Source organism: Culex quinquefasciatus, chromosome 1, assembly GCF_015732765.1.
Source record: "Culex quinquefasciatus strain JHB chromosome 1, VPISU_Cqui_1.0_pri_paternal, whole genome shotgun sequence".
NCBI classification, from domain to species: domain Eukaryota; kingdom Metazoa; phylum Arthropoda; class Insecta; order Diptera; family Culicidae; genus Culex; species Culex quinquefasciatus.
In genome coordinates, this window is record NC_051861.1 from 104,936,214 (window position 1) to 104,961,236 (window position 25,023).

At 37.7% G+C, this 25,023-nt stretch overlaps 1 protein-coding gene across 5 annotated transcripts in view; it reads left to right on the forward strand.

Moving 5' to 3' along the window:
• Nucleotides 1-25,023, forward strand: part of LOC6050629 — a 40,224-nt gene that overhangs the window by 10,347 nt on the left and 4,854 nt on the right. For 3 of the 5 annotated variants that reach the window (XM_038252615.1, XM_038252619.1, XM_038252625.1), the window contains exons 1-2: nucleotides 15,449-16,707; nucleotides 23,253-24,976. In XM_038252615.1, coding sequence (XP_038108543.1) covers nucleotides 16,082-16,707; nucleotides 23,253-24,976 — 2,350 coding nt within the window. In that variant the 5' untranslated portion in view covers nucleotides 15,449-16,081. Of the gene's footprint in view, nucleotides 1-15,448; nucleotides 16,708-23,252; nucleotides 24,977-25,023 lie in introns of those variants that run through there. The other 2 variants (XM_038252621.1, XM_038252628.1) reach the window with 2 other exon arrangements.

Genomic DNA, 25,023 nt, shown 5'->3' on the forward strand with positions numbered 1-25,023 from the left:
CCCAATAAGTTGTTACAACATTGCACTGAAGCCTTCCATACTCACTGAAGCAGTCTGGGTTGGTTCCGGTTTCAAAACCTTGATGTTTCGACTTGTTTCTATGGGATGCCTCTTGTACAAACGGTGCAAATGGATAAAAACAAGAGAAATCATGTTTCAATCATGCTAAGACATATCAGAATTCATAGTTTTTGCTGATACGCGTCGAATGAAGTCAAGAAAATCGAAATCCATAATGAAACAGAGATTTTATGAATGATTTTAGAAATAGCAAAAATACGATTTTTTGTACATTTTTACCCAAAATGCTCAAACTTCAACAGCATGTAACTTTTGAACCCCGGGGTTTAGAGAGTTGGTCCAGAAGACTTTTTTTCATGTCTCGGCGAGATCTTTCGAAAAAAGTAAACAACCGGCGACGCCAGAATTCTTCAAAATCTCAGTTTTAACGGTCAACGCATGCTACAAACCAACTACAAACTATGACAGAAGCATCGTTTGATTGAATGGAAAAACGCGACACCAAACGTCAACTCAGTGAGGTTGGCGCTCTTCCAACAAAGTGTTTCTATACCTAAAAAAAGATTTTCAACATTAAATTTGAAAATAAACATGTCCTCGGAACTCGAGTTCGTGATTGAGCGGATCGTTGAAAGGAGAACCCGGCGCGGGTAGAGAACCCGGCGTAGGGTAGAGTAGTCATCAATGAGACACGGGGAACAATGATAAAATGGCTCTCAGAAGTCGTAGTTTCAACCAATCAGGCTCATATTTGAGGGAAAGGTGTATCTACTAGATACACATCTGCCATTATAGTGGCTTTGGTTATGGAAGCTCCTTTGTAAAGTTATTCATGAATGTTTGATTGTGGGGTGTAAAAGTAAATTTTGGACAAAAATTACTTTTTCGCTCGTAGGCTGCCATTAACACCAAGAAATATTAGTTTCTTCAAATTTCTTTCGACGTTCCATAGGGATTGAGTTGGGCTACAATGTCCTTTCATTAGGTTTGGCCAAAATTTAGAATATACCCAGAATCCAGGGCTGTCTCATTGTTCCCCACTCATTTCAGCCCATGGGTAACAATGAGACACTTTGATTTTTCTTCAATAAACTTTTCAAAATCGATGGAAATCTTTCAAAACATGAATTAAAAGTTTTTTTTGGTATATTTATAGAGTTTAAACTTCATTTAACCAAAAATACTTAGTTATTTAGTGTTCGGGGCTGGTCGATTGTGAGTAGTGGACTGTATTTCGGGTTAGGTGGCGGATTAGCAGCGGGACCGCAGGAGGGACGAAAACACCGGGAAACTTGGATTTTCTTGTTTTATTTTCTCCTCACTTCTTCTTCCTCCTCCGTCTCACTACACTAAACTTCTTCACTCCTGCTGATGTTGCGTGTTGCCTCGTTGGCGGTTGGACGTGTTCTGACGCGAGCTTTCAGAGCGCGCGGTTCGCGGGTGACGTTTGACGTTCAACTGTCAGTTGACACGGTGGGCGCAGGGGTGTGTGCACGGCGGGGTTTCCTCTTCGGTGATACCGAACATTTAGTATAAATATATGGATTTTACAAAATTTCAATATTTTTTAGTGTAACTTTTGTTATTAAAAGTTTCATGTTGGCAAAATTGCTCTAAAATGTTCAAGGCAAGTCAGCTGCAATGGAACAATACAAAAACATGATGTTTTGCCAGAAAAATGTTGATTTTTGTATAGTGTCTCATTGTTCCCCAGCTGTCTCGTTGTTCCTGCCAAGTGCGTCTACAATGAGACAGTTGAATAACTCTGGCTGTAGATGTCGGATCGATCTCATATTTTGGTCAATGTTAGAACACATCAAAAGAAAGATAATGCAACTAAAAGCTAATTAAAACATGCTAATTAAAAAATTAGAAAAATCGTTGAAAGTTGAAAACCAAAAGTGTCTCATTGATGACTACCCTACCCTACTCAGAATTCCGAAAAATAGTAGTTTTCATCGAAAAAGCACTAAAAAAGTTTTAAAAATTCTCCCATTTTCCGTTACTCGACTGTAAAAATTTTTGGAACTTGTCATTTTATGGGAAATTTAATGTACTTTTCAAATCTACATTGACCCAGAAGGGTCATTTTTCATTTAGAACATTTTTTTTTATTTTAAAATTTCATGTTTTTTCTAACTTTGCAGGGTTATTTTTTAGAGTGTAACAATGTTCTACAAAGTTGTAGAGCAGACAATTATTTTTTTTTTTATATATATATAGACACAAGGGGTTTGCTTATAAACATCACACAACATTGCGTTTCTCTTTGTTTCGTCGTCCGTGTCTATTGCGGGTTACCATGAACGGCCATGATCGATGAAGACCAACTTTTTCAAAAATTTTGACCCTTCTGGGTCAATGTAGATTCGAAAAGAACATTAAATTTCCCATAAAATGACATGTTCCAAAAAATTTTACAGTCGAGTAACGGAAAATGGGAGAATTTTTAAAACCTTTTTAGTGTTTTTTTTTCGATGAAAAATACGTTTTTTCGGAATTTTGAGTACGCTATGAAATCGGGCGTCCAATTTTACATAAAAGTCCTTTTGCCACCAAATTTCTATCTCATCACCGTTTCAGGCTGCAAATTATTGAAAAACACCTCTTTTTTCGCATGTTCAAAAATGGAAGGGGTCGTACCGCCCCTCCGTCACGAGATATCAAAAAACGGACCTCGGATTCGTGATCAGGGACAAAAGTTACCCCTTAGGACAAAGTTTCACGCAAATCGAAGAGGGGTCGGGGCAACTTTGCCCGATTTCGTGTGAGTTGGTAGAGAATTACTCTGTTGCAACTCGTTGCAAAATTTGATTTTTTCAGCACTCGTCGTATTATTCAACTCGGTAAGCCTCCTCGTTGGATAAATGTACGACTCGTGCAGAAAAAATCTTTTTTTTTGCAACTTGTTGCAAAAACTACTTTTTCAAATCTACAATATTCTTGAAAGGTCATTTTCACATTTAGAACAGAAAAAAAATCATTTGAAATGTCTTGTTTGCAGGATTATTTTTTGAGAGTATGACAGTGTTCTTAAGATTTGTAGAGCTGGAAATTAATGCTCATTTTTATTGTTGTTGACATGTTCCAAAAAATATTTAAGGTAAGTAACTAATAATAGCAGAGGTTTTAAATCTATTTGTGTATTTGTTTCGGTGAAAAAAGATTTTTTATTGAATTTTGGGGACGGCCAATTTTGCATAAAAATCCCTTTGACACCACGTTTCCAAATACTCATTTCGGGCTGCAAATTATCGAAAACACGTCTTTTTTCGAATGCTCAAAATGAAAGGAGTCCTACCACACCTCCGTCACGGGATATCTAAAACTAGATTCGGATCAGGGATTTGCGATCAAGGACGAAAATTACCCCTTGGGACATAGTTTCACGGAAATCGAAGAGGTTTCAGGGCCACCTTTTCCGATTTCGTGTGAGTTGGCAGAGAATGAACCGTTTACTAAACTGCAGAAGTGACTGAAATAGATTTACCAATTCCATGATGTATAATTGTATTAATTAACTCACAGACATACTACTGAAATAAAACAAACACGATCGAATAAAATTTTGTAACATCATATAATTTTTATTTCTGTATTGCCAACTGTAAAGTACTGTAAGAAATCTAAGAAAAAATGAAAGCGATCGAGAAACTATCATATCATGAAAGTAAACGTTGCGATAATCTTTAAATCTAGTTCTTAAAGATTCCTAATTGATTGGCTAGCATTAAAGGTGCACCGCACTTTCACTGCAAATTTTCCATCCAAAACGTCTAAACAGCTGCTTGCGCGGAACAATCCCCGTGACCACCGTCGAGCAAAAACTCTCCACCCCAAAAATAAAATACTTGGGAGTGCCAGCATCGTCATGTTTCGTCTGAACATTACACACATATTTCGTCATCCATCCCCCTTTCGAAGATACGTCAAACGATAGCATACAAACAACCACTACAACTTAACTGAGAAGGTATGCGTGTTTGATGGAATGAAACGCCGGAGTTGAATATTGCCCCAGCCTAGCCATCATCATCGTCGGGAGAAGTTCCCGGAGTCCTTCGAGCGCGCGTGATTCACGAGAATGTGCATGGCTACGTGAAAATGGTTGACGACTTTTCCGCGGAGAATATTTATGATGAAAATATAGGGAGAGCGGAGAGAGCGCGCCAAGATTGAAGAAGAGCGCATCAGCAGATCCTGTATTCAGAGATGTGGGAGAGGGAGATTGGGGGTTCGCGCTCACGCATTGAACTCTCCGCGGGAGGGCATGGTGTCAACTCAAAACTGTATTTTTGCCATGCTTTTCCAGTATATGACTAATATGCACCCCCTAAGGGAAAACTGTGATTTCTCAACCATAACAGCATTTCTGTGGAAGATTTTTTTTCTGTTCTAAAACATCTATTATTCTTCGTCATTCATGTGACAAAGGTGTTGAAAACCCTCAAAATTGTTTAAAAATAGCAAATTTCTAAAAACATTTTTGAATTATATCAAACAATTATGCGGGGCAAAATGCACCAGATAAAATCAGTTTGTCACCACTAGATGACACCAGAACAGTTCTCTACGGAATCGGTCTTTTATCTTTAATTTTAATTTTTGTATTTTTTAATCCTGCTGAAACTTTTTTGGTGCCTTCGGTATGCCCAAAGAAGCCATTTTGCATCATCAGTTTGTCCATATAATTTTCCATACAAATTTGGCAGCTGTCCATACAAAAATAATATGTGAAAATTCAAAAATCTGTATCTTTTGAAGGAATTTGTTGATCGATTTGGTGTCTTCGGCAAAGTTGTAGGTATGGATATGGACTACACTGAAAAAAAATGATACACGGTAAAATGTTTTTTGGTGATATTTAATTTCACTTTTTGTCACTAAAACTTGATTTGCAAAAAACACTATTTTATTTTTTTTATTTTTTGATATGTTTTAGAGGACATCAAATTCCAACTTTTCAGAAATTTTCAGAATGGGCAAAAAATCTTTGACCGAGTTATGATTTTTTGAATCAACACATTTTTTTTCAAAAAATTGAAATATTGGTCGCAAAATTTTTTCAATTTCATTTTTCGATGTAAAATTGAATTTGCAATCAAAAAGTATTCTAGTGAAATTTTGATTAAGTGCACCGTTTTCAAGTTATAGCCATTTTTATGTATTTTTTTTCAAAATAGTCGCAGTTATTGATTTTTTAAAAATGGTGCCCATGTTTGCCCACTTTTGAAAAAAATATTTTGGAAAAGCTAAGAAAATTCTCTATATTTTGCTTTCTCGGACTTTGTTGATGCGACCCTTAGTTGCTGAGATATTGCAATGCAAAGGTTAAAAAACAGGAAAATTGATGTTTTCTAAGTCTCACCCAAACAACCCACCATTTTCTAATGTCGATTTCTCAGCAACTAATGGTCCGATTTACAATGTTATGATATGAAACATTCATGAAATTTTCCGAGCTTTTTGAAAAAAATATTTTCGAAAATTTCAAATCAAGACTAACATTTCAAAAAGTCCAAACATTCAATATTACGCCCTTTTGAATTTTTTGTTAGGCTGTTTATACTTACTTTACTTTTACTGCTCGTACAACCTCCGGGTCATGAGCTGTCTCCAGATGCGTTGCCATCTAACTCGGTCCTGGGCTGCTACTCTCCAATTCCGCTGCGGAACTCCCACACTTTCCAGATCTTCCTTCACCTGGTTCAACCACCGTGCACGTTGCGCCCCCCTCCGCCGCGTTCCAACCGGCTCCGAATTGAACACCAACTTCACCGGATTGATAGTCTGGTTCGGTTGGCGCTCATCCAGCGCGTCCGGCATTCTTGCGACGTGTCCGGCCCATCGGATTCGGCCAGCCTTGGCGACTTTCTGAATGCTTGGCTTGCCGTAGAGTTGCGCCAGCTCGTGGTTCATCCTTCTCCGCCACACATTGTTCTCCCGTACGCCGCCAAAGATCGTCCTAAGCACTCGCCGTTCGAAAACTTCAAGCGCTTGCAGGTCCTCCTCGAGCATCGTCCACGTCTCGTGCCCGTAGAGAACGACGGGTCTTATCAGCGTTTCGTACATGGTGCACTTTGTACGCCGGGAAAGATGACCAGACCGTAGGGTCTTGTGGAGTCCATAGTAGGCACGACTACCGGTGATGATGCGCCTCCGAATTTCTCTGCTGCAGTTGTTGTCCGACGTAACCAACGATCCGAGGTACACAAACTCCTCCACGACCTCGAACTCGTCGCCGTCGATCGTCACGCTCGGTCCTATGCGAGCCCTAAGGGACTCGGTTTCTCCTGCCAGCAGATACTTCGTCTTCGCCACATTCACCTTCAACCCAACCTTATCCGCTTCCCGCTTCAATTCGGTGTACCGCCTGGCCACATCCTCGAACGTTCTGCCGACAATGTCCATGTCGTCGGTATAGCAGATGAACTGACTGGACCGGTTGATGATCGTGCCCCGCATGTTGAAGCCCGCCCGCCTCATCACACCTTCAAGCCCAATGTTGAAACAGAGGCCGGAGATACCGTCGCCTTGTCGCAGTCCCTTGCGCGATTCGATCGGGTCGGACATCGCTCCCGAAATCTTCACGCTGCACCGTGCCCCGTCCATCGTCGATTTCACTAGTCTGATCAGCTTCCCGGGGAGGCTGTTTATCTCAGAAACTAATTGTACAATTTTCAAAGTCTCAGAGAGAGAAAAAGATGAACATTTACTCGGTTTTTCACAAATATTCTTGTGGAGGTGCTTTGTTTTCCTTTTATTATTTTTTTAAATGCAAAAAAAAACGAAAGAAAATTGAAAAAAATACTCAGAGCAATTCCATTTGAAAAGAGCCTAAACCGAAAAAAAGTGCTCCAAAATTATTAGACCCGTATTTTTTGTGTGGCCATGTGGGATGACCTATGCCGTATTAGAGTAAAGTAAATCTTTTCCAGTTCCTGAGGGGAACACCCTTGAAGAGTATCGGGGCCGGCATTTACAAAGCGGATTCAGTGGCAGTTTCATTCTCAACTTAATGTTAACATGTTAAGGTTAATGTTAACATTCCATAGGTCGCCTCCCTAAGGTGTCATGATAAGGTCCAGTTTGTGACGATACACTACCTTCCCTTTACTAAGCAATCGATTCCAGAAGAGAAAAGATCACCAGTTGTGTTGGTCCGAGCCGGGATTTTAACCCCGATCTACCGCTTACGAGGCGGATGCGTTACCACTGGGCTACGTGGCTCGGTCGTATTAGAGTGGTCCGAAAAATTGTCATTTTCGTCGATTTTCGCAAAAACCACATTTTTCAAAAAATCTTAACTATATCTTGGACGTAAATGAAAGGTGATTAGTTTGCCTTTCACTAGTTTGAGGACTGAACATTATGAAAAGGTAGTATGAAACTTAAAATGCAACATTGATGGTGGCTGGACCAAAGAGCCCATGTCTGATTTTATTATTGGACTCCTTGGGAGAAGTCATATTTTAAGGTAGTAGATGGAATCTTTCACTCTTGCGGCAATGACAATCATGGTTCTGAATTCAGGGTTCAGAAATAGTAAATTGACATGAAAACTTAATCACTATGTGTAAAACGCTTCTACAAACAACAAACAACACAAAGTAAACCGTTTTTGATTGATACATTCTGAATCAAGATTTGAATGTTTTTCTAAAACAATATAGTTTTGTTTTTATGTTGCATCCACCAAAATGTTTGCAGAAAAATGTCTTTTTATTTCCAGTATAAGTAATGATCAAGCTTGACAAACTCTGAAAATATTCTTGTCCAAGATGTCAGAATGTTTCCAGTCATCCCTCATATTCGGAACATTTTACAGATCGGCCAATGTTCAAAAAATCATAGAAAATCGATAATTGAACATAATGATTCGCTTTTACCATCATTTGAAAGCTGTTTTTGCGATCTTTCGAATGCAGTATCGAACAACTGCAAATTTTAACATTTTATATCAAGTTTTTGAAGAAACTTTGACCCTTGAAATCCACAAATTCGGAGCACTTTTTTCTTACGATGTTACATATTAAAAAAAAATAATGACTTCACATTCTGAAACCAATAAAACTCATGCTTAGTAATGTTTTATGAATGGTCTGCTAACTTTTTTTGTGAAAATATCAGTTAAATTCAGGTGTTCCACAATTGTGGGAGGCACAATAACATCCCACAATTATGGAATAGGCAATTTGGAAGCAGCGTTTTGCTGCTCTGAATAAAATAGTCTCGAAATGCAGTTTTTTGTTTTAGGGCCCTTAGGGTGCCTACAGAGTGGACGCTACAAGCGATGCTACAAGCGACGCGACTAATTTGACAGACCAAGCGACTATACGCGACAACGCGCGACTAGATTTTTGCCCCAGAGTGGACGCGACTAGAAGCGACTCCAAGCAACGCGACTGAAAGAAGCAATTTCGATGCAAACATAATATCTTTTGATGTTAAATGCAGTATTTGTTGTGCTCTAGTTCCAGAAATGGTTCTCCGAAATAATTTGGTGGCCACTCCAGAACCGATACTGAATGTCCCCCGGGGAACAACCGAAGAGGCCAATATCTGATCAGAGCAAAACCTGTCATTATTGGAATCTTTTTTTCATTTTGGAAGGACATCTCAGACATGGACAACCTAAATAATTGAATAGCCACTGGCCACTTTGGAACCGGTTCTGAATGTCCCCCAGGGAACCACTGATATGACCAGTATCTGATCAGAGCAAAACCTGTCAAAATTGGTATTGAAATTCTTTTTTTTTAGAAGAACATCTCAGAAAAAAAAATATTTTGGAAGAACATTCTGAAAATTTAGATTGACCTGGCCACTCCGGAACCGGTTCTGAAACACATAAATTTTAGAATTTAAGAATTTAAGAATTTAAGAATTTAAGAATTTAAGAATTTAAGAATTTAAGAATTTAAGAATTTAAGAATTTAAGAATTTAAGAATTTAAGAATTTAAGAATTTAAGAATTTAAGAATTTAAGAATTTAAGAATTTAAGAATTTAAGAATTTAAGAATTTAAGAATTTAAGAATTTAAGAATTTAAGAATTTAAGAATTTAAGAATTTAAGAATTTAAGAATTTAAGAATTTAAGAATTTAAGAATTTAAGAATTTAAGAATTTAAGAATTTAAGAATTTAAGAATTTAAGAATTTAAGAATTTAAGAATTTAAGAATTTAAGAATTTAAGAATTTAAGAATTTAAGAATTTAAGAATTTAAGAATTTAAGAATTTAAGAATTTAAGAATTTAAGAATTTAAGAATTTAAGAATTTAAGAATTTAAGAATTTAAGAATTTAAGAATTTAAGAATTTAAGAATTTAAGAATTTAAGAATTTAAGAATTTAAGAATTTAAGAATTTAAGAATTTAAGAATTTAAGAATTTAAGAATTTAAGAATTTAAATTTAAGAATTTAAGAATTTAAGAATTTAAGAATTTAAGAATTTAAGAATTTAAGAATTTAAGAATTTAAGAATTTAAGAATTTAAGAATTTAAGAATTTAAGAATTTAAGAATTTAAGAATTTAAGAATTTAAGAATTTAAGAATTTAAGAATTTAAGAATTTAAGAATTTAAGAATTTAAGAATTTAAGAATTTAAGAATTTAAGAATTTAAGAATTTAAGAATTTAAATTTAAGAATTTAAGAATTTAAGAATTTAAGAATTTAAGAATTTAAGAATTTAAGAATTTAAGAATTTAAATTTAAGAATTTAAGAATTTAAGAATTTAAGAATTTAAGAATTTAAATTTAAGAATTTAAGAATTTAAGAATTTAAGAATTTAAGAATTTAAGAATTTAAGAATTTAAGAATTTAAGAATTTAAGAATTTAAGAATTTAAGAATTTAAGAATTTAAGAATTTAAGAATTTAAGAATTTAAGAATTTAAGAATTTAAGAATTTAAGAATTTAAGAATTTAAGAATTTAAGAATTTAAGAATTTAAGAATTTAAGAATTTAAGAATTTAAGAATTTAAGAATTTAAGAATTTAAGAATTTAAGAATTTAAGAATTTAAGAATTTAAGAATTTAAGAATTTAAGAATTTAAGAATTTAAGAATTTAAGAATTTAAGAATTTAAGAATTTAAGAATTTAAGAATTTAAGAATTTAAGAATTTAAGAATTTAAGAATTTCAAATGTTTAGATTTTTAAAATTTCAGGTTTTAAAATTCTATAGAATTTTAGAATGATGATCTCGATGATGATCTGTTTTCCTGAGAATTAGTGACGGCTTCACCTGAATTGCTTACTACATTACCATATTAGTCCTACATTTTACCAATGAATCAAGATTTTGCATTGTGTCCAATGTCCATACAAAAATGTTTTCAAAATACAAATTCAAAAGACGCTTACTGAAAAGTGTTCTGATCGATACGATTTCTTTGACAAAGTTTTGCAGTCCAGCCTCGATTATCCGAAGGTTTCTATGGGACTTTGGGGTTCTATGTGGACTTCCGATAATCGTATCAAATTTTTGTTTTGTTTTTTTTTTTTTGTATTTTGTTATTTTGAACAAATTTAAGTTCTGCAACTCCATTTTATTAAAATTCAAATGGTTGATTGTCATCCAAGTACATTTTCCTTATGAACGCCATGGACCATTTCCGAGATGTCCTTCCAAAATGAAGAATTTCGATACCAATATTGACCGGTTTTGCTCTTATCAGATATTGGCCACTTCGGTGGTTCCCCGGAGGACATTCAGAACCGGTTCCGGAGTGGCCAGTGGCCACCAAATTATTTCGGTGGACCCTTTTTGAGATGCCCTTCCAATATGAAGAATTTTGATACCAACATTGACTAGTTTTCTTCTGATCAGATATTGGCCACATCGGTGGTTCCCCGGAGGACATTTAGAACCGGTTCCGGAGTTTATTTTGGTGGACCATTTTTAAGATGTCCTTCCAAAATGAAGAATTTCGATACCAATATTGACCGGTTTTGCTCTTATCAGATATTGGCCACTTCGGTGGTTCCCCGGAGGACATTCAGAACCGGTTCCGGAGTGGCCAATGGCCACCAAATTATTTCGGTGGACCCTTTCTGAGATGCCCTTCCAATATGAAGAATTTTGATTTTTTTTTATTTTTTATTTACAATTTAAAATTTATTTCGAACCATTTTGCAATTTTTTCATTAAATGTACTTTATTTATTGCATTAAACAATTCTTCTGCTCATTTTGTTCGAAATTTTGAATAGTGAAAAGCTGAACAAAACATCAGAATCAATTTAAATCGCTTGATTTGCAAGCGACTGACCTCGGTTTGCACAGGTCGGTCGCGCGACCAATTTGACAGTTGCTTGTTCGTCGCTTGTAGCGCAGCGAAAAATCGCTTCTACTCTGAATAGGCGAGCGATTTCTGCTGGCCGCAAATGAGTCGCGCGTAGTCGCTTCGCCTGTCAAATTAGTCGCGTCGCTTGTAGCGTCGCTTGCAGCGTCCACTCTGTAGGCACCCTTAGGGCCCTAAAACAAAAAACTGCATTTCGAGACTATTTTATTCAGAGCAGCAAAACGCTGCTTCCAAATTGCCTATTCCATAATTGTGGGATGTTATTGTGCCTCCCACAATTGTGGAACACCTGAATTTAACTGATATTTTCACAAAAAAAGTTAGCAGACCATTCATAAAACATTACTAAGCATGAGTTTTATTGGTTTCTAAAACTTGATTTGCAACACTTTTTTTTTTTGGATATGTTTTAGAGGACATGAAATGCCAACTTTTCAGAAATTTCGAGGTTGAGCAAAACATCTTTGACCGAGTTATGATTTTTTTAAATTTTTTTTTCAAAAAATCGAATGACCGAAATCCGAGAGAACTGTTCTGTTACAACACGTAATAAAGTTTTTAAATTTTTTCATTCAGAACGAACTGCGATTGGATTTTATTCGATATTTAAGTTTTCCAAAAACTGAAAATCTAGCTCAATATATAGAAACTTACCCATTTCACAAAAAAAGTGGACTTTGGAAAAAAATATTTGGTTTGTTTGTTTGATAAATAGATTCTTGAGATTTAAATTTCCGATTTTTTGCGGATTTTGGCGAATTCCCGACTTGAGCGGGCACCCTGCAAGTTATGTTACCCCTTAAATGGTATCTGTTATCTTGGAATTTACTACAGTGGACTCTCTCGTTGTCGATATTGAAGGGACCGTCGAGAGAGGGAGTTATCAAATTATAGAACGAAAAATCAAAGCAATCTTCTTGAAGGGACTGAAAAAGTTATTGACAGCTGGAGCAATATTGATATCGAGAAGATCGACAGCCAGAGAGTTCACTGTAAAATAGTTCTGATGGGCCCTTTTCTAATGTTGATCCACAAATAAGATATAAAAAATGTACTTACCGTAATGTTATAAAAAGGCGTTCTCTGGGGGTTATTGGTGATTTTATAAAATTACTCCAATCCTTCATCAGGAGCGGTTCCACTTGTTCCAATATGTAATTGAAAGTATTTTCCGACATTCTCAAATACTGCCGAAATTTTGCCGGATCTGCTTGCAGCTGGGGGTAGAGGTGGTGGAATTCCCCATGCTGCTCGCGTTCCCTGTTTATTGGGTGAATCCCGAATCGTTTTCCTGGCTCGATTAACATTTTCTTCACCGCATCCGACGCAAAGAACTCTTCGTCAGAATCCATCCTGAAGTTTATTGAAACTGAACCGGGTTTGTTTGTTTACTCAATACATTCGCATTGTTTGGAGTCGCTTTTAGTCGCTTTCACTCTGGGACGAAAATCTAGTCGCGCGTTGTCGCGCGTAGTCGCTTCGCCTGTCAAATTAGTCGCGTCGCTTGTAGCATCGCTTGTAGCGTCCACTCTGTAGGCACCCTTAAAAGTACTACTTATATTAATGAAATAGCAAAAGAATGTCCAAATAAAGGTCCTAAAAATAGTAGGGTACACAGAAAAGATGCATTTGGCATGCTTTTGACAAATTATCACAAAAGTGTTCCAAATTTGTGGGTGTTCCGAATATGTGGGATGACTGTACTATAAAATTGAAAAAAGGCCGAAAGACAACAAATTTGACCAATGTTTTATTTTTGACTATGAAATCATGTTGAATGCTCAAAACGATTTGATAGTTTTTTTTATTGTTGAATGCTCATGAACAACTATTTTGAAATATCAAAATATATCAGAAAATTTAAAAAATGTGATCAAATTTGAGGAATCAGGATTTATCAACAATCAATATTATTATTCTATAAAAAAACTTTTTTTTTGTTGCAATTTGATTCTAAAAAAAATAATAAAAACACTTAGGCCGTTGCAAATGTTTTTTGAAGTTTATGTCCCTCGGCTCTGGGCAAAGTCCAGGGAGGGGAAGGAGGGGGAGGGGAAAGGCCAATAATATAAAAAAATATAAAAAAATAAATTACAAACCATCATATTAAAATTCGAATGAAAAAAGTGTTTTAAAATGCAGTTGTTTTGCAATCATTAGTTTTCAAAATAACCAAGTATTGAAGCAATTTTTTTCGCCAGAAAAAAAATTGCAGTGCTGTACATTGGAATTCTACAAAAATTGAAAATATTTTTGATCAATCCCAGACATGGTAAATATGATTTTTATCGCAGAAAAATGCATTTCAAATTGTTTTCAGCTGGTTAGACTTCTATTTCTTAAAATTTTTGAAGTTTTAAAAAAAAATTGTTTTGCCCCCCTGATATTTCAGACCAATTTAAAATTTTCAAAAATATTTGCAATTGCCTTATTTACAAGAAAAAAAACTCTTTTTTTAATCCACAAAAGTTTTACCGTTACTTTTTGAGTAAATTAATATCGAAATACATTCTATAAAATATCGAAATCAATTCAACAGTTTATTGTGTTAATTGAACTCCAAATTTATGAAATCTGAATTTACAAATTTATGAAATCTGATTCTAACTGTTGACCTACTCAAATATGATGAAAAACTGACATTGTTTTATAGAAAAAAAATATCATGAGATACACGACAGAAAAAAAATCTAAGCTTAGAGACTTGGGTCTATTACACAATGTCAACTAAGTTTTTCCGAATTATTCATTTAAAATATTTAGAAAAATATATTCATCGACGAAAAAGGAATTTTTTATGCCATGTTTAGAGAACTTAAAATTAACATAAATATTTTCCCAGTTTGTATTGAACCTTTCACTGTAACTTGGATTTGGCCCGCACTATTCTCTCGCACTTTTGACAACAAGAATTGGAAAAAACTAGGCAACCAGTAGTTGTTTATTTACATTTCCAGTCGCAGTTTCCACCAAACTGGACATTCGCACTTTAAAATTGCGATTGACAGCTGAAAAACAAACGAGCAACATCGGCTCGCTTTGATCATTTTTAAGGAAATTTAGAATTTCCCAAGGCAGTTAGACAAGTTGCACTAGTGCGATCGGTAGCAATAATTTAGTGCGAAGTCCAAGTTAGTGGGAATTGCGCCATAAGTCAAATTCCCGAGTTTTTCACAGTTTTCTCGTTAAAAATAGCCTGGACGACTTAGAGAATTCATCCAATTACAGATGAGAAGAATAGAATGCTTCCCCTTTAGAAATTACAACACACTAAAAATTCGAACAACATTGCAAATGGTCGTTCACACTCGCCTAGGGTAGCTCCTTGGACCATTCACCTTTGCAAAAACCGTCCAACTCCAAGCGAAACTTACCTCAGGATACTGTATGAAGCATCAACAGTTCCCGTCTTCCAATTCCCCTATCCTTTTCCCTGGTGCACGGTGGAGATGGGAGCGGCCGGCAATGGACGGCTGTCATGGTGGTGAGAATCTGGTTCAGGTGGAGTTGGTTCTGTTCCCAATTTTCAATTCCTAGGCAACTTGGGCTAAGACAATCATCACATCACATGGCGAAATCCAGTCTGCAATCCACTAAAATCGCCGTCTCCTAGCGAAGCGAAGCGGGGTGGCCACCTCGGGGTAAAGCAATATGTTTCATCATGTTAAGAATTAACTAAATTTATTTCAAACCATTTAAAAAAAACTCGACGCTCTGCTCATTATGACTATTTTAAGCATACAATAAAATGTTATCTATGTTTCTGGAGTTTTTTTTGAAAAGGTCCAATAAACCAAATTTTCAGTTTTTGCTTTTTGGGTGTTTTTTAATACCGCTGACTCAAGGCGGTTTCAAAAACACCCAAAAAGCAAAAACTGAAAAATTGGTTTATTGGTCCTTTTCAAAAAAACTCCAGATTTATTCTTTCCAAGAATAATAACCATTATAGCAGACACCCTGCACCGTTATCCTATTGCATGTCCTGCCGAGTCCTTTACAGTCACTCTCGCTCTCCCGGAAAATCTCTATCCCTCTCTCGCGGCGCGCTCTCTCTCTCTGAATTTCCCTCTGCCTCGCCACACACGCACACACAGTAGTAGTGGGTGAGAGCAAAAAAGGCTGGAAAAAAGAGTCACAGGCCTTAAAGATGAAAAGTTTCCTCCTCCGGACGAGTTTTTAGGGTGCGCGTTTTAAAGTTGCGATTTTTACCAGGGAAAAGTTTAACTTTAATGGTTGAAAAGTTTTCCAAAACAGCACCCGGGTGCACCCGAACCGGACGGGGACAAGTTTGGCCGTGATCCGGGCGGTCGAGCGGTGGAAAACGCGCTGCGGAAAATTGATCTGGAATTGGATTTGCTGCGAGCGACGGCGGACCAGAGCTCTGGTGTAGGAAAATTTTCTGCGCCCAAAAATCCCCACACATTCGCCATCATCGTCGTCGCGGGGCTGGCATTCAGCCTCCAGCAGCTTCAGCGAGGGTGGGGGAGGGAAGGTTGATAAAAGTTAGACATTTTATTTGATTGCAATGTGAAAGTGAGTGAGAGTGAAATTACGCCATGGAACTCGGTCGGAACGGGAAGACGACGTCGTCCGGAAAACGCGACGCCACCCGCGGGAAGTGAAGGAAAAGTGCCAGGTTGTTTTCGCCACTTTTCAAACGCACAAAAATGGAGTAGAAGTGAAGGATTTCTCGAGGGATAACGATAAGAGGAGATAAGGAAAAGAAGGGATAGAAAGAAAAGGTCGACGGAATGCAGGATACGATGGCAAAGGCGCTCGATAGCGACACGGAGTCGGAGATCCCAGCCAGTGTGCAGAGCAACAACAACAGCGAACCCAACACGGACATTGACGAAAAACCGGAAGTGGACGCCCTGTGCGCCAGGCTCGGCAAAATCGAACCCGGAACGCTTCCGCCTACCACCAACGGTCCAACCCCGACCAATGGCAACTGCAGCGACACCGACAGCTCGGTCAGCATGGCCAGCAGTGCCCGGCTGACGACGACGCCCTCCCTCGTGGCCACCGGAAGTGGCAACCTGTCCGATGGGCCGTCCTCCCTCCCAGCTCCTCCTCCCACCCTGTTGCCCAAGGTCAACCCCAACGCGACCCCTCCAACGACCCCCACCAAAGACCGAGGCGCGTCCGGATATGGGTCCGGTTCCGGTGGGACCACTTCCAACCCGGATCGCGTCAAAAAGTACCGCCACCAGCACTTTAGCAAAAACATCTACATCGGAACGAAGAACGCCGAAAAGTGGGACACGCTGCGGAACCTGCTGCAGTTCAAGAACGACGTCGAGTTTGTGTCCTTTCTGCTCCGGCTGGCCGAGCTGGACGAGCGGAAGCGGAAGGTGGCGCGGGCGGCGGGGAACGGGTGAGTTAGCGGGTATTTTCGCTTGGTGTGTGGTTGTGCGGGGTAATGTTTTGCCGAATGCGTTATGTTTTTTTCTTCCTTTCGTCGAGACGCACCCTGTTTTTTGTGTGCTTGATGGATGGAAAATTGAGAAATAATACGCACTTTGCGGTGCGAGTGACCAATAGTTTTGCTACTTGAGTCAGAGTGGTCAACCGATCTCTTGTTTCATGACTTCATGAAACTTTTCAAATTAATCTGATGCATACTTGATATTTCAAAAATCATTTTTATAAATCAAATTTGGAAAAGGGTCAAACTTTGTCAATTCACAAAAAATATCGGAACATATATTCCACTCGAAAAGTAAATGATGAGGGAATTATCCTTGAAGAGTATTGGGGTCTGTATTTACAAACCGGATTGTCAAAGTCATTCTATATTTAATATACAGAGATCGTTCGGTAACTGGACTGAGAACGTAGCCCAGTCACCGAATGCTGCTCGCTAACTGGGCTTAACGAACCAGTGCATAATATTTTCCTGATGAAATATAAAAATAAAAGTTAATCAAATTCATTTGCAAAGCTTACTTTTCATATTTCTTAAGTTGTGACTTGAAATTGAATAAAAATTTGAAAAAATGTTTTTTTTATTTATTGATCATGATTTTTGCATCCATGAACCCCTCGGTCATTTCGGTTTGTTTTGGTTTTTTGACGTTTGTCTGCTTTTAAACTGGGCTACGGCCTCCAGGGTTGCGAATGAGCGAGCGAGCCAGAAGCCGTGCTCGCTCATTCATGAGCATGAGGACTTAACAGGTAGCTCGTGCTCGCTCATGCTCATCGCATGCGCTCGCGCTCAATGAGCGCTCATCAGTAAAGTAGGTAGATTTTACGTTTTGTTGATGAATCTGGCACAGGCCAATTGAATTGCCACTTTTGAAGATTTCATCGCGAAAAAGAGACATGAACTTATCTAATGTTGTCAAATGATTAATTTTTTAACAGTTTGATAATTGAGAAAACTAGTTTTAATTAAAATCCCGATCAATAAAAAATGGCTGATTTGCAATTATAGTATCTTAATTTGCATAGAATTTCAGACACTCTTTTTTGCTCATTTAACTTTCAAATTTAAGTAAACTTTCAAGGAACGGATTTTTTGGTTTTAAAGAAGCTGTCAACAGCATATCAATAAGACAGTTGATGTGAAATTCATCCAAGGCACAAATTTGACATTTATTATGCAAAATTATTTAAAAATAATTGATTAAACCAGATGAAGTGCCCAGGAATTAAAAACATGACGTAACGTTTTACCAAGAAAACATTTTTGTGTTCTTTGAAAGATAATTTTCAGCCCTATTAAATAGTTCACATTCACGTGTTTCTCTTTTGTCAACTTTATTTCTATTAATCGGATTATTTCTACTCAGTAAAAAATAGTGTAAATTTGGAAAGTGTAATTTTGGAAGGTTGAATATTACCTCTTTAATGTTGTAATTTTACCTCAATTTAGACTGAAAAAGTGGCATTATACCACAAACATGGTAAATTTACACATTTTAAAGCTATCCCGAGTAGACGGAAATAACTTGGGAAGGTCAGTTTTTGATATTGTGAGAAGATCGAAATATGTTATTGGGATGATCGGATTAGTTGTTAAAATAACAAAAATCAATAACAAAGATTTGTTCGAAGAATAACTTAAACTGTTATTATGTGGCTATTGCAATAACAAACCAATAACACAGAAGGAATCATGAAGGAATAACAAGATTAGTTATTTTGTGCGGAGAAATGGAGCAGCATAATAACAAAAAATGTTATTGAACTGGTATGTCTCCATAACAAAAAAAAAGTAATTGTTTTGGTTTATTTGTAGTTTGCAAATAAACCGGCAGTTGCCATAACTCCTCTGTACTAGTCAGGGCTGCAGAGTCGGGTACCTCCAAGCGACTTTGAATCCATACTTTGAAGACAACTCCGACTCTGTGTGCAGGATATGACGCCAACGACGACTTCAGCTCTCCAAAAATACCCGACTTCACCGATTCCGACTCCAAGTAAAAGTTGCTGAGAATTTGCTGAATCCGATGCAGTCTCCGAGGTCTCACTCCAGCTCGAACTTCAACGTCAGCTCCGACTTCCTGGCTCTGTAAAAATAATAACAGTTGTTGTTATTCACGCTTCAATAATTCTCAATAAATAAATCAATTCCGTTAGGGAATATAACAAAATTAAAAAAAATGAACTCTCAAAAGTTAATTTTATCGGATTAATTTTAGCTTGAAACCTCATTTCATGGTGAAATAAATGACCCCGATAAAATAGGTCAAAATTATTTCATAGTTCTAGCCAATTTTAGTAAAATACCTTAGGGGGTATATCAAATAATTAAAAAAAATCAACTTTCAAAATTTCAACTTTTTAGAATAATTTTAGCTTAAGGACCCCATTTCATGACCAAAATAATGACCCCGACGAAATTGGTCAAAATTATCCCATAGTTCTAGCCAATTTTAGCAAAGTCCCGTAGGGGGTATATCAAATAATTAAAAAAATCAGCTTCCAAAATTTCAACTTTTTAGAATAATTTTAGCTTAAGGAACCCATTTCATGGCCGAAATAATGACCCCGACGAAATTAGACAAAATTATTCCAAAGATCTAAACATATTTAACAAAAGAAAAAATAATAACAGATTGTGTTATGGACACATAGAAACTTTTCCATTTGTGCGATTTATGGAAATTTAATTTCTATGTCAGTATACCGTTCGAATAACAAATTTTGTTATTAGGAGAGTTTTTGAAATGTATAACATTTCCTCTTATTAGCGTGTTATTAAACATTTTCAATATAATGTCACTTCAATACCAAATTTTTTTATTTTATCAGAAACTGTTATTATTTTTTCTTCTTGAAGTTGAACTTCAGGATAAAATAATAACACTTTTTGTTATTTTAACAGGATTTGTTATTGAAATATTATTAATTTTGTTATTACCGTCTGCCCGGGTAAAATTACGCATTTTTCTGCTCAAAGAAACCCCTTCCCATTCCCAGATCAAATATTACCATGATTTGTTTTACTGTGTACAGATCCTCTGACTTCAAAACTAACTTCAAAACCAAAATTATGAAAAATTTCTTCATTAAATATTATAAGGACTAGCCTATTACAGCCTCCATTAATAAAACAACCACAAAGCTCTACTGAAAAAAAATGTTTAGAAAAGTTTACCCGTTACAGGTAAGAAAATACCGCTCATTTTGCTCAATGAGCAAAAATGAGCACGAGCGCGAACAATGAGCATTTTCGCTCATAAAATACATGAGCAAACATGAGCACGAGCAAATGTGAGCTATAAGCGGATGAGCGCTCAAAATCGCAACACTGCCGAAGGCCTTGGCATAATTTTACTTAGGATAATCGAATCACAAAAAAAAACATTTGTTTTTCGCTGTCATATTTTTTACTGTTGAGCTTTAGTATGACCCTTAAACTACACTAAAGTGGTTTAGAATTTTCAAATCCCAGATGGCGACCAAAATGGCTATTGAAATATTGAAAAAATACATTTTTTTTAATTTTACAGGCAATCAACAATTCAAATTTGATTAAAACAACATTGATGCTTGGGTTCCCCGAGGAAGTATTCTTGGCCCACTTCTGTACAATATTTTTACATCTGATTTGCCTACTCTTCCTGGTAATGGTGTGTTGTCACTTTTTGCTGATGACACTGCCGTTATTTATAAGGGTAAAATAACCAGATATTTAGTTGGCCGTCTTCAGAAGGGTCTTGACGTTCTTTCCGAATACTTTGGCGACTGGAAAATTCGCATAAATGCAGCCAAAACTCAAACCATCATTTTTCCTCTTTCCAAATCGGCCAGATTTGCCCCAAAGGATGATGTTTTGATAAAAATGAATGATGTTTCGATACCCTGGGCAAAGGAAGTTGTCTACTTAGGTCTCATACGTGACTCGAAACTTTTGTTTCGACAGCATGTAGACAAAATATTTAACAAGTGCAGCATAAGGGTGGAATCTAGTTATACGGAAAAATTTAAAATGATGAAAATCCAATCAGCAACACATTGTTTTGGTCGCTTTAAGGGTCCCAAATATCTTCCCAGAATTTAGGAGCTATTGGTTAAGCCCACGATTGGCGCAAAGCGCATTAAAATTGTATGGAAATTACTATGGGGAAATATGCATTTTCACATTTTTGAATTTGCAAAATTCATGTTTTATTATTTTATGAAACTAACACCGTAAAAGTATAGTCCTGAATGCCCTGAAAAACTCAGTATGGTGCTAAAGTGCGTCACAAAAAAGATACAGAGTTTTCAAAAGTAGTGTATTGAAATAATCAGTGAAACTCGCATTTTCTGCCAACATTGCTGAAGGAACCATGAAATACATAATAAACACGATTTTTCTTATATTTTGATGAGCCTTACGTAAAATCGATATGAAGAATTGTTCAGAAGGCATTATTTAGTTAAATTGAAACCCAACTCCTCAAATATATTAAAGTTTACGAAAGTTTCCACTTGATTAGGCAGTGTTGGCAAAAAGTATGATTTCTACCGAGTATTCCGAAATGACTCTCTTGAACGCTCTGTAACTTTTGTTAGAAGCAATTTAGCACCATACTGTCTTTGGGAGAGTTGTTCAGGACATTCAGGACTGTACTTCTCAGTGTTAGTTTCATAAAATAATAAAACATGAATTTTGTAAATTCAAAAATTTGAAAATGCATGTTTCCCCATAGTAATTTCCATACAAATTTCATTCGCTTTGCGCCAATCGTGGGCTTTACCAATCGCTCCCAAATTTTGGGAGGTTGTTTGGGACCCTAAAAGGTTCCACCCTAGTGCAGCATTCTCATCAGGTGCTTGTGCCCTTCACGCAGAAAAATAAGGCATATTTGATTCAACAAAACGTTTTGTTGATTTGAAAACCAAGTTTTTTGTTGAATCAACGCTAAACGCCAAAGCAACTTTTTCAAAACAACAAAAGATTTTTGTGGAATTGAGAAAATCAAGATTTGTTTCAACGCAAAATTGGCGTTGATTATATTCAACAAAAAATTTGTTGAATCAAACCTCGTACAGGCTGATTCTACAAAATATTTTTCTGCATGTTTAATTAACAGGAAATCAAAGCTTTCTTTGAAAAATAAGCTAGCAGTTTACAAACAAATAATTTACCCCGTTATTGAGTACGCAGTACCTGTTTGGGGGTGTTGCGCTAGAACTCAAAAATTGAAGCTCCAGCGTGTCCAAAACAAGGTACCGTAATCTGGGGTGAATCGGGACTACAGTCTGAATAGGGACAGCAGTTTTTAGAGCACTTAAAGCTTTTAAATTTGGAAATGGACGTACACATTATGTTGGCCTGAGTCTGTTCTAATCGAAACCAACCATAAAAATCAAAATATTGTGCTCCAACATGGATAAAACTGCTGTCCCAATTCGGCCCATGTGTCCCGATTGACCCCAGTTTACGGTACTCAAAATGGTTTTGAATGTTTCTGGCTGGATAATATCAAGTGAGGTTCATGAATTAGCAGAAGTAAAAATGTTGAATCAGAAGATTAAAGAAAAATGTTTGAAATTCAGGGAAAAATGTGCTATTTCTGATTACCCCTTGATTCAAGGATAACTGATCTTGTAAAACTACTTACTTAACCTGTCCTACTTAAGTGACGAAATGGTCTGCTTTTCATCACCCAAATAAGAGTATTTAAATTAAATACGAGTATTTTAATGAATACTACCAAAAAAATTATGGAACTTTTGGCAAAACTCGTATTTTTCAGCACTTCGTTTAACAACTTGTTACATAAACTACAATTCTCGCAATCATTCTTTATTCCCCCAAAAAAATCCCTTTTTGAACAAACAATCAAAAAAGCGATTGGAATCTATGCAAATTTATTTAATAGGGATTATTTTTTCATTGAATGACCAAGATTTACCGCCCAATTAGCAAACTTGATGAACAACCTTTCTACCGATCATACTTTAAGGTGAAACGAAAAGGCAGCGCCATATTGACACCACGACTCAAGTTTTTGGAATCAACTTTAAGAAAAACACCGTAAATTAAACAAGTTCTGTCTGTTGCAAACCATAAATATAAAAATAACAATCAATCTGTCGAGTTCAGAAAACGATTCAAGGGAACGTTATTTTATTACGTAACGCCCGCCTCCCACCCCTTGTAACAATACAATACAAATTTCAAAAAAAAATGTTTGAAGCGTAACACAGCCCTCGACACCAAAAAGAACCACAAACAACTTTTTTCCCCACAGTTAACATTTCGTTCGTTCTACAATTATTTGAAACTATATTTAAATTTCTAAAACTATGCTGGTATATAGTTTAAGTAACCTCTAATAACATCGAAAATTCATCTAAATTTATTTATTTATAGCAAATTTTCCATGAACTCTGGGCACTCTCTTACTTAATAGCCAGCAACTAAATTGTTACTATCTTTTCTCTGTCCCAAAGATTAAACTTACTTTCTCTCTTCCACAGATTAAACGGCGAAGATCTGCACCGCGACGACGAACCGCTGCACAACGTTCTTCCAAGCATGTTGGCAAGCTCCAAGGTCGACGGCAAACCTAGTGCTAAGAAAACCAAAAGAGTACAATTCCAAGATAGTGTAAATATAATCAACGACAACAACAGCAGCTGTAGTCTGCGCACTTCCGGTGGTGGCGGCGGCGGCGGCGGCGGTGAGGACAACGGTGGCGTGTTTGACTTCCATGAAGACGAAGAAGACGGGGACGGGGCGGAGGTCGAGTTCAGACGGCGTCGAGCACGGTCCCAGCAGCCGCTCCGATCGCCGGGTCCACCGGACGGGGATGACCAGCGAGACGAGGAGGCGGCTACGGATGGGGGAGATGAGGACGAGGAGCAGTACATCGTGCAGAATATTATTAAGAAACTGCCGGGGCGTTTGGGGCAGGGTAACGAGGTTCAGCAGGACTCGATCAGCAGCACGATGGGTTCGGTTTCGGAGGACTCGTTGCACACGGAAATGGAAGTGCTGGACTATCGTATAGCGGAGAAGATCAAGACGGAGCTGGAGGAGAAGCAGAAGCTGGAGCGGAGATCGTTCAACGAAGAAATGCCATCGACTTCCAACTTTTCGGAGCATTCGGATCGTCCGTCTGATGACGAGGGTTACGACAGTAAGATCAACATTAAGAAGCTGGATATTCGGAAGGCACCATTCGATCCGAAGCTTGGGGCGCACAGGAAAGTAAAGCGCGAAACGGGATCTGTGGATCTGCGTATAGAGTACGAGGAGCAGGACTACAATCCACTGAACGGCAATGTAGACGAGCAGAGAATGCTGTTGCCTCCACCGAAGAAGCCTAGAAAAGCACCTACAACGAAGAACAAAGCCTGCACGGGATGTGGACTCAAGCATGGAACGGATCCGTGTCCACTGAACTCACCACTCGCGGTAATCAATAACAAAATCGAGCTTAATGAATGGTTAGAACAGAACGAGGAAATTATCAAGAAGCACAAGATTGTGTTGAAACCGGAAAATCCGGAGGAGATGGACGACGAGAACGAGGACGATTACAATGACGACGAAGACGATGACGAGGGCGATGAGAACGAAGAGAACCAGTACGAGGAGAAGCTGGACATTCTGCCATCGTTTGCAGAAACGTCACTTCCACCGGAGTTTGAGCTGCGTTTGGCCCCACTTGCAACGACTTTAAGTACCGTCGCCGCGGCCGGACTCAACACGAGCACGCAATCGCTAAACATCGACCCGCACGATTCGGCATCTTCCTTGGCGATACAGCTGAGCGATTCAAACCCCGCAGCACAACAGCTTCCACCACCGTCAACGGCGGCATCCGTTACCAACACCATCAACCACGGGCTAAGCGTCTACACCAAGATCCCCCTGCCGAAGTACACCCAGCTGGGACCCGCCATCGGGCTGATCGTAAAGGAGACGGAAATCCAGGACGACTGCACGATGCGGTACATCTTCGAAACGTTCAACGGCACCAAGTCCACGTACTTGAGCATGGAGAACAAGAACCAAGCCAACTGGTTGCGCTACCTGCGCCCGGCCCGGCACCGCGACCAGAAAAACTGCGTGCTGAAGGTACGCAACGGGGACATTGTGTTTGTGACCAGCGTCGACCTGGAGGTGGGCAGCGAGCTGCTGTACTGGAGCGACGACACCAACTCTGCCTGGGGCAAGAAGAAGATGGAGAAGACCAGTGAGTCTTTCGGCACCTTTCTGTTAAGATTAGTTCTAAAATTGTGC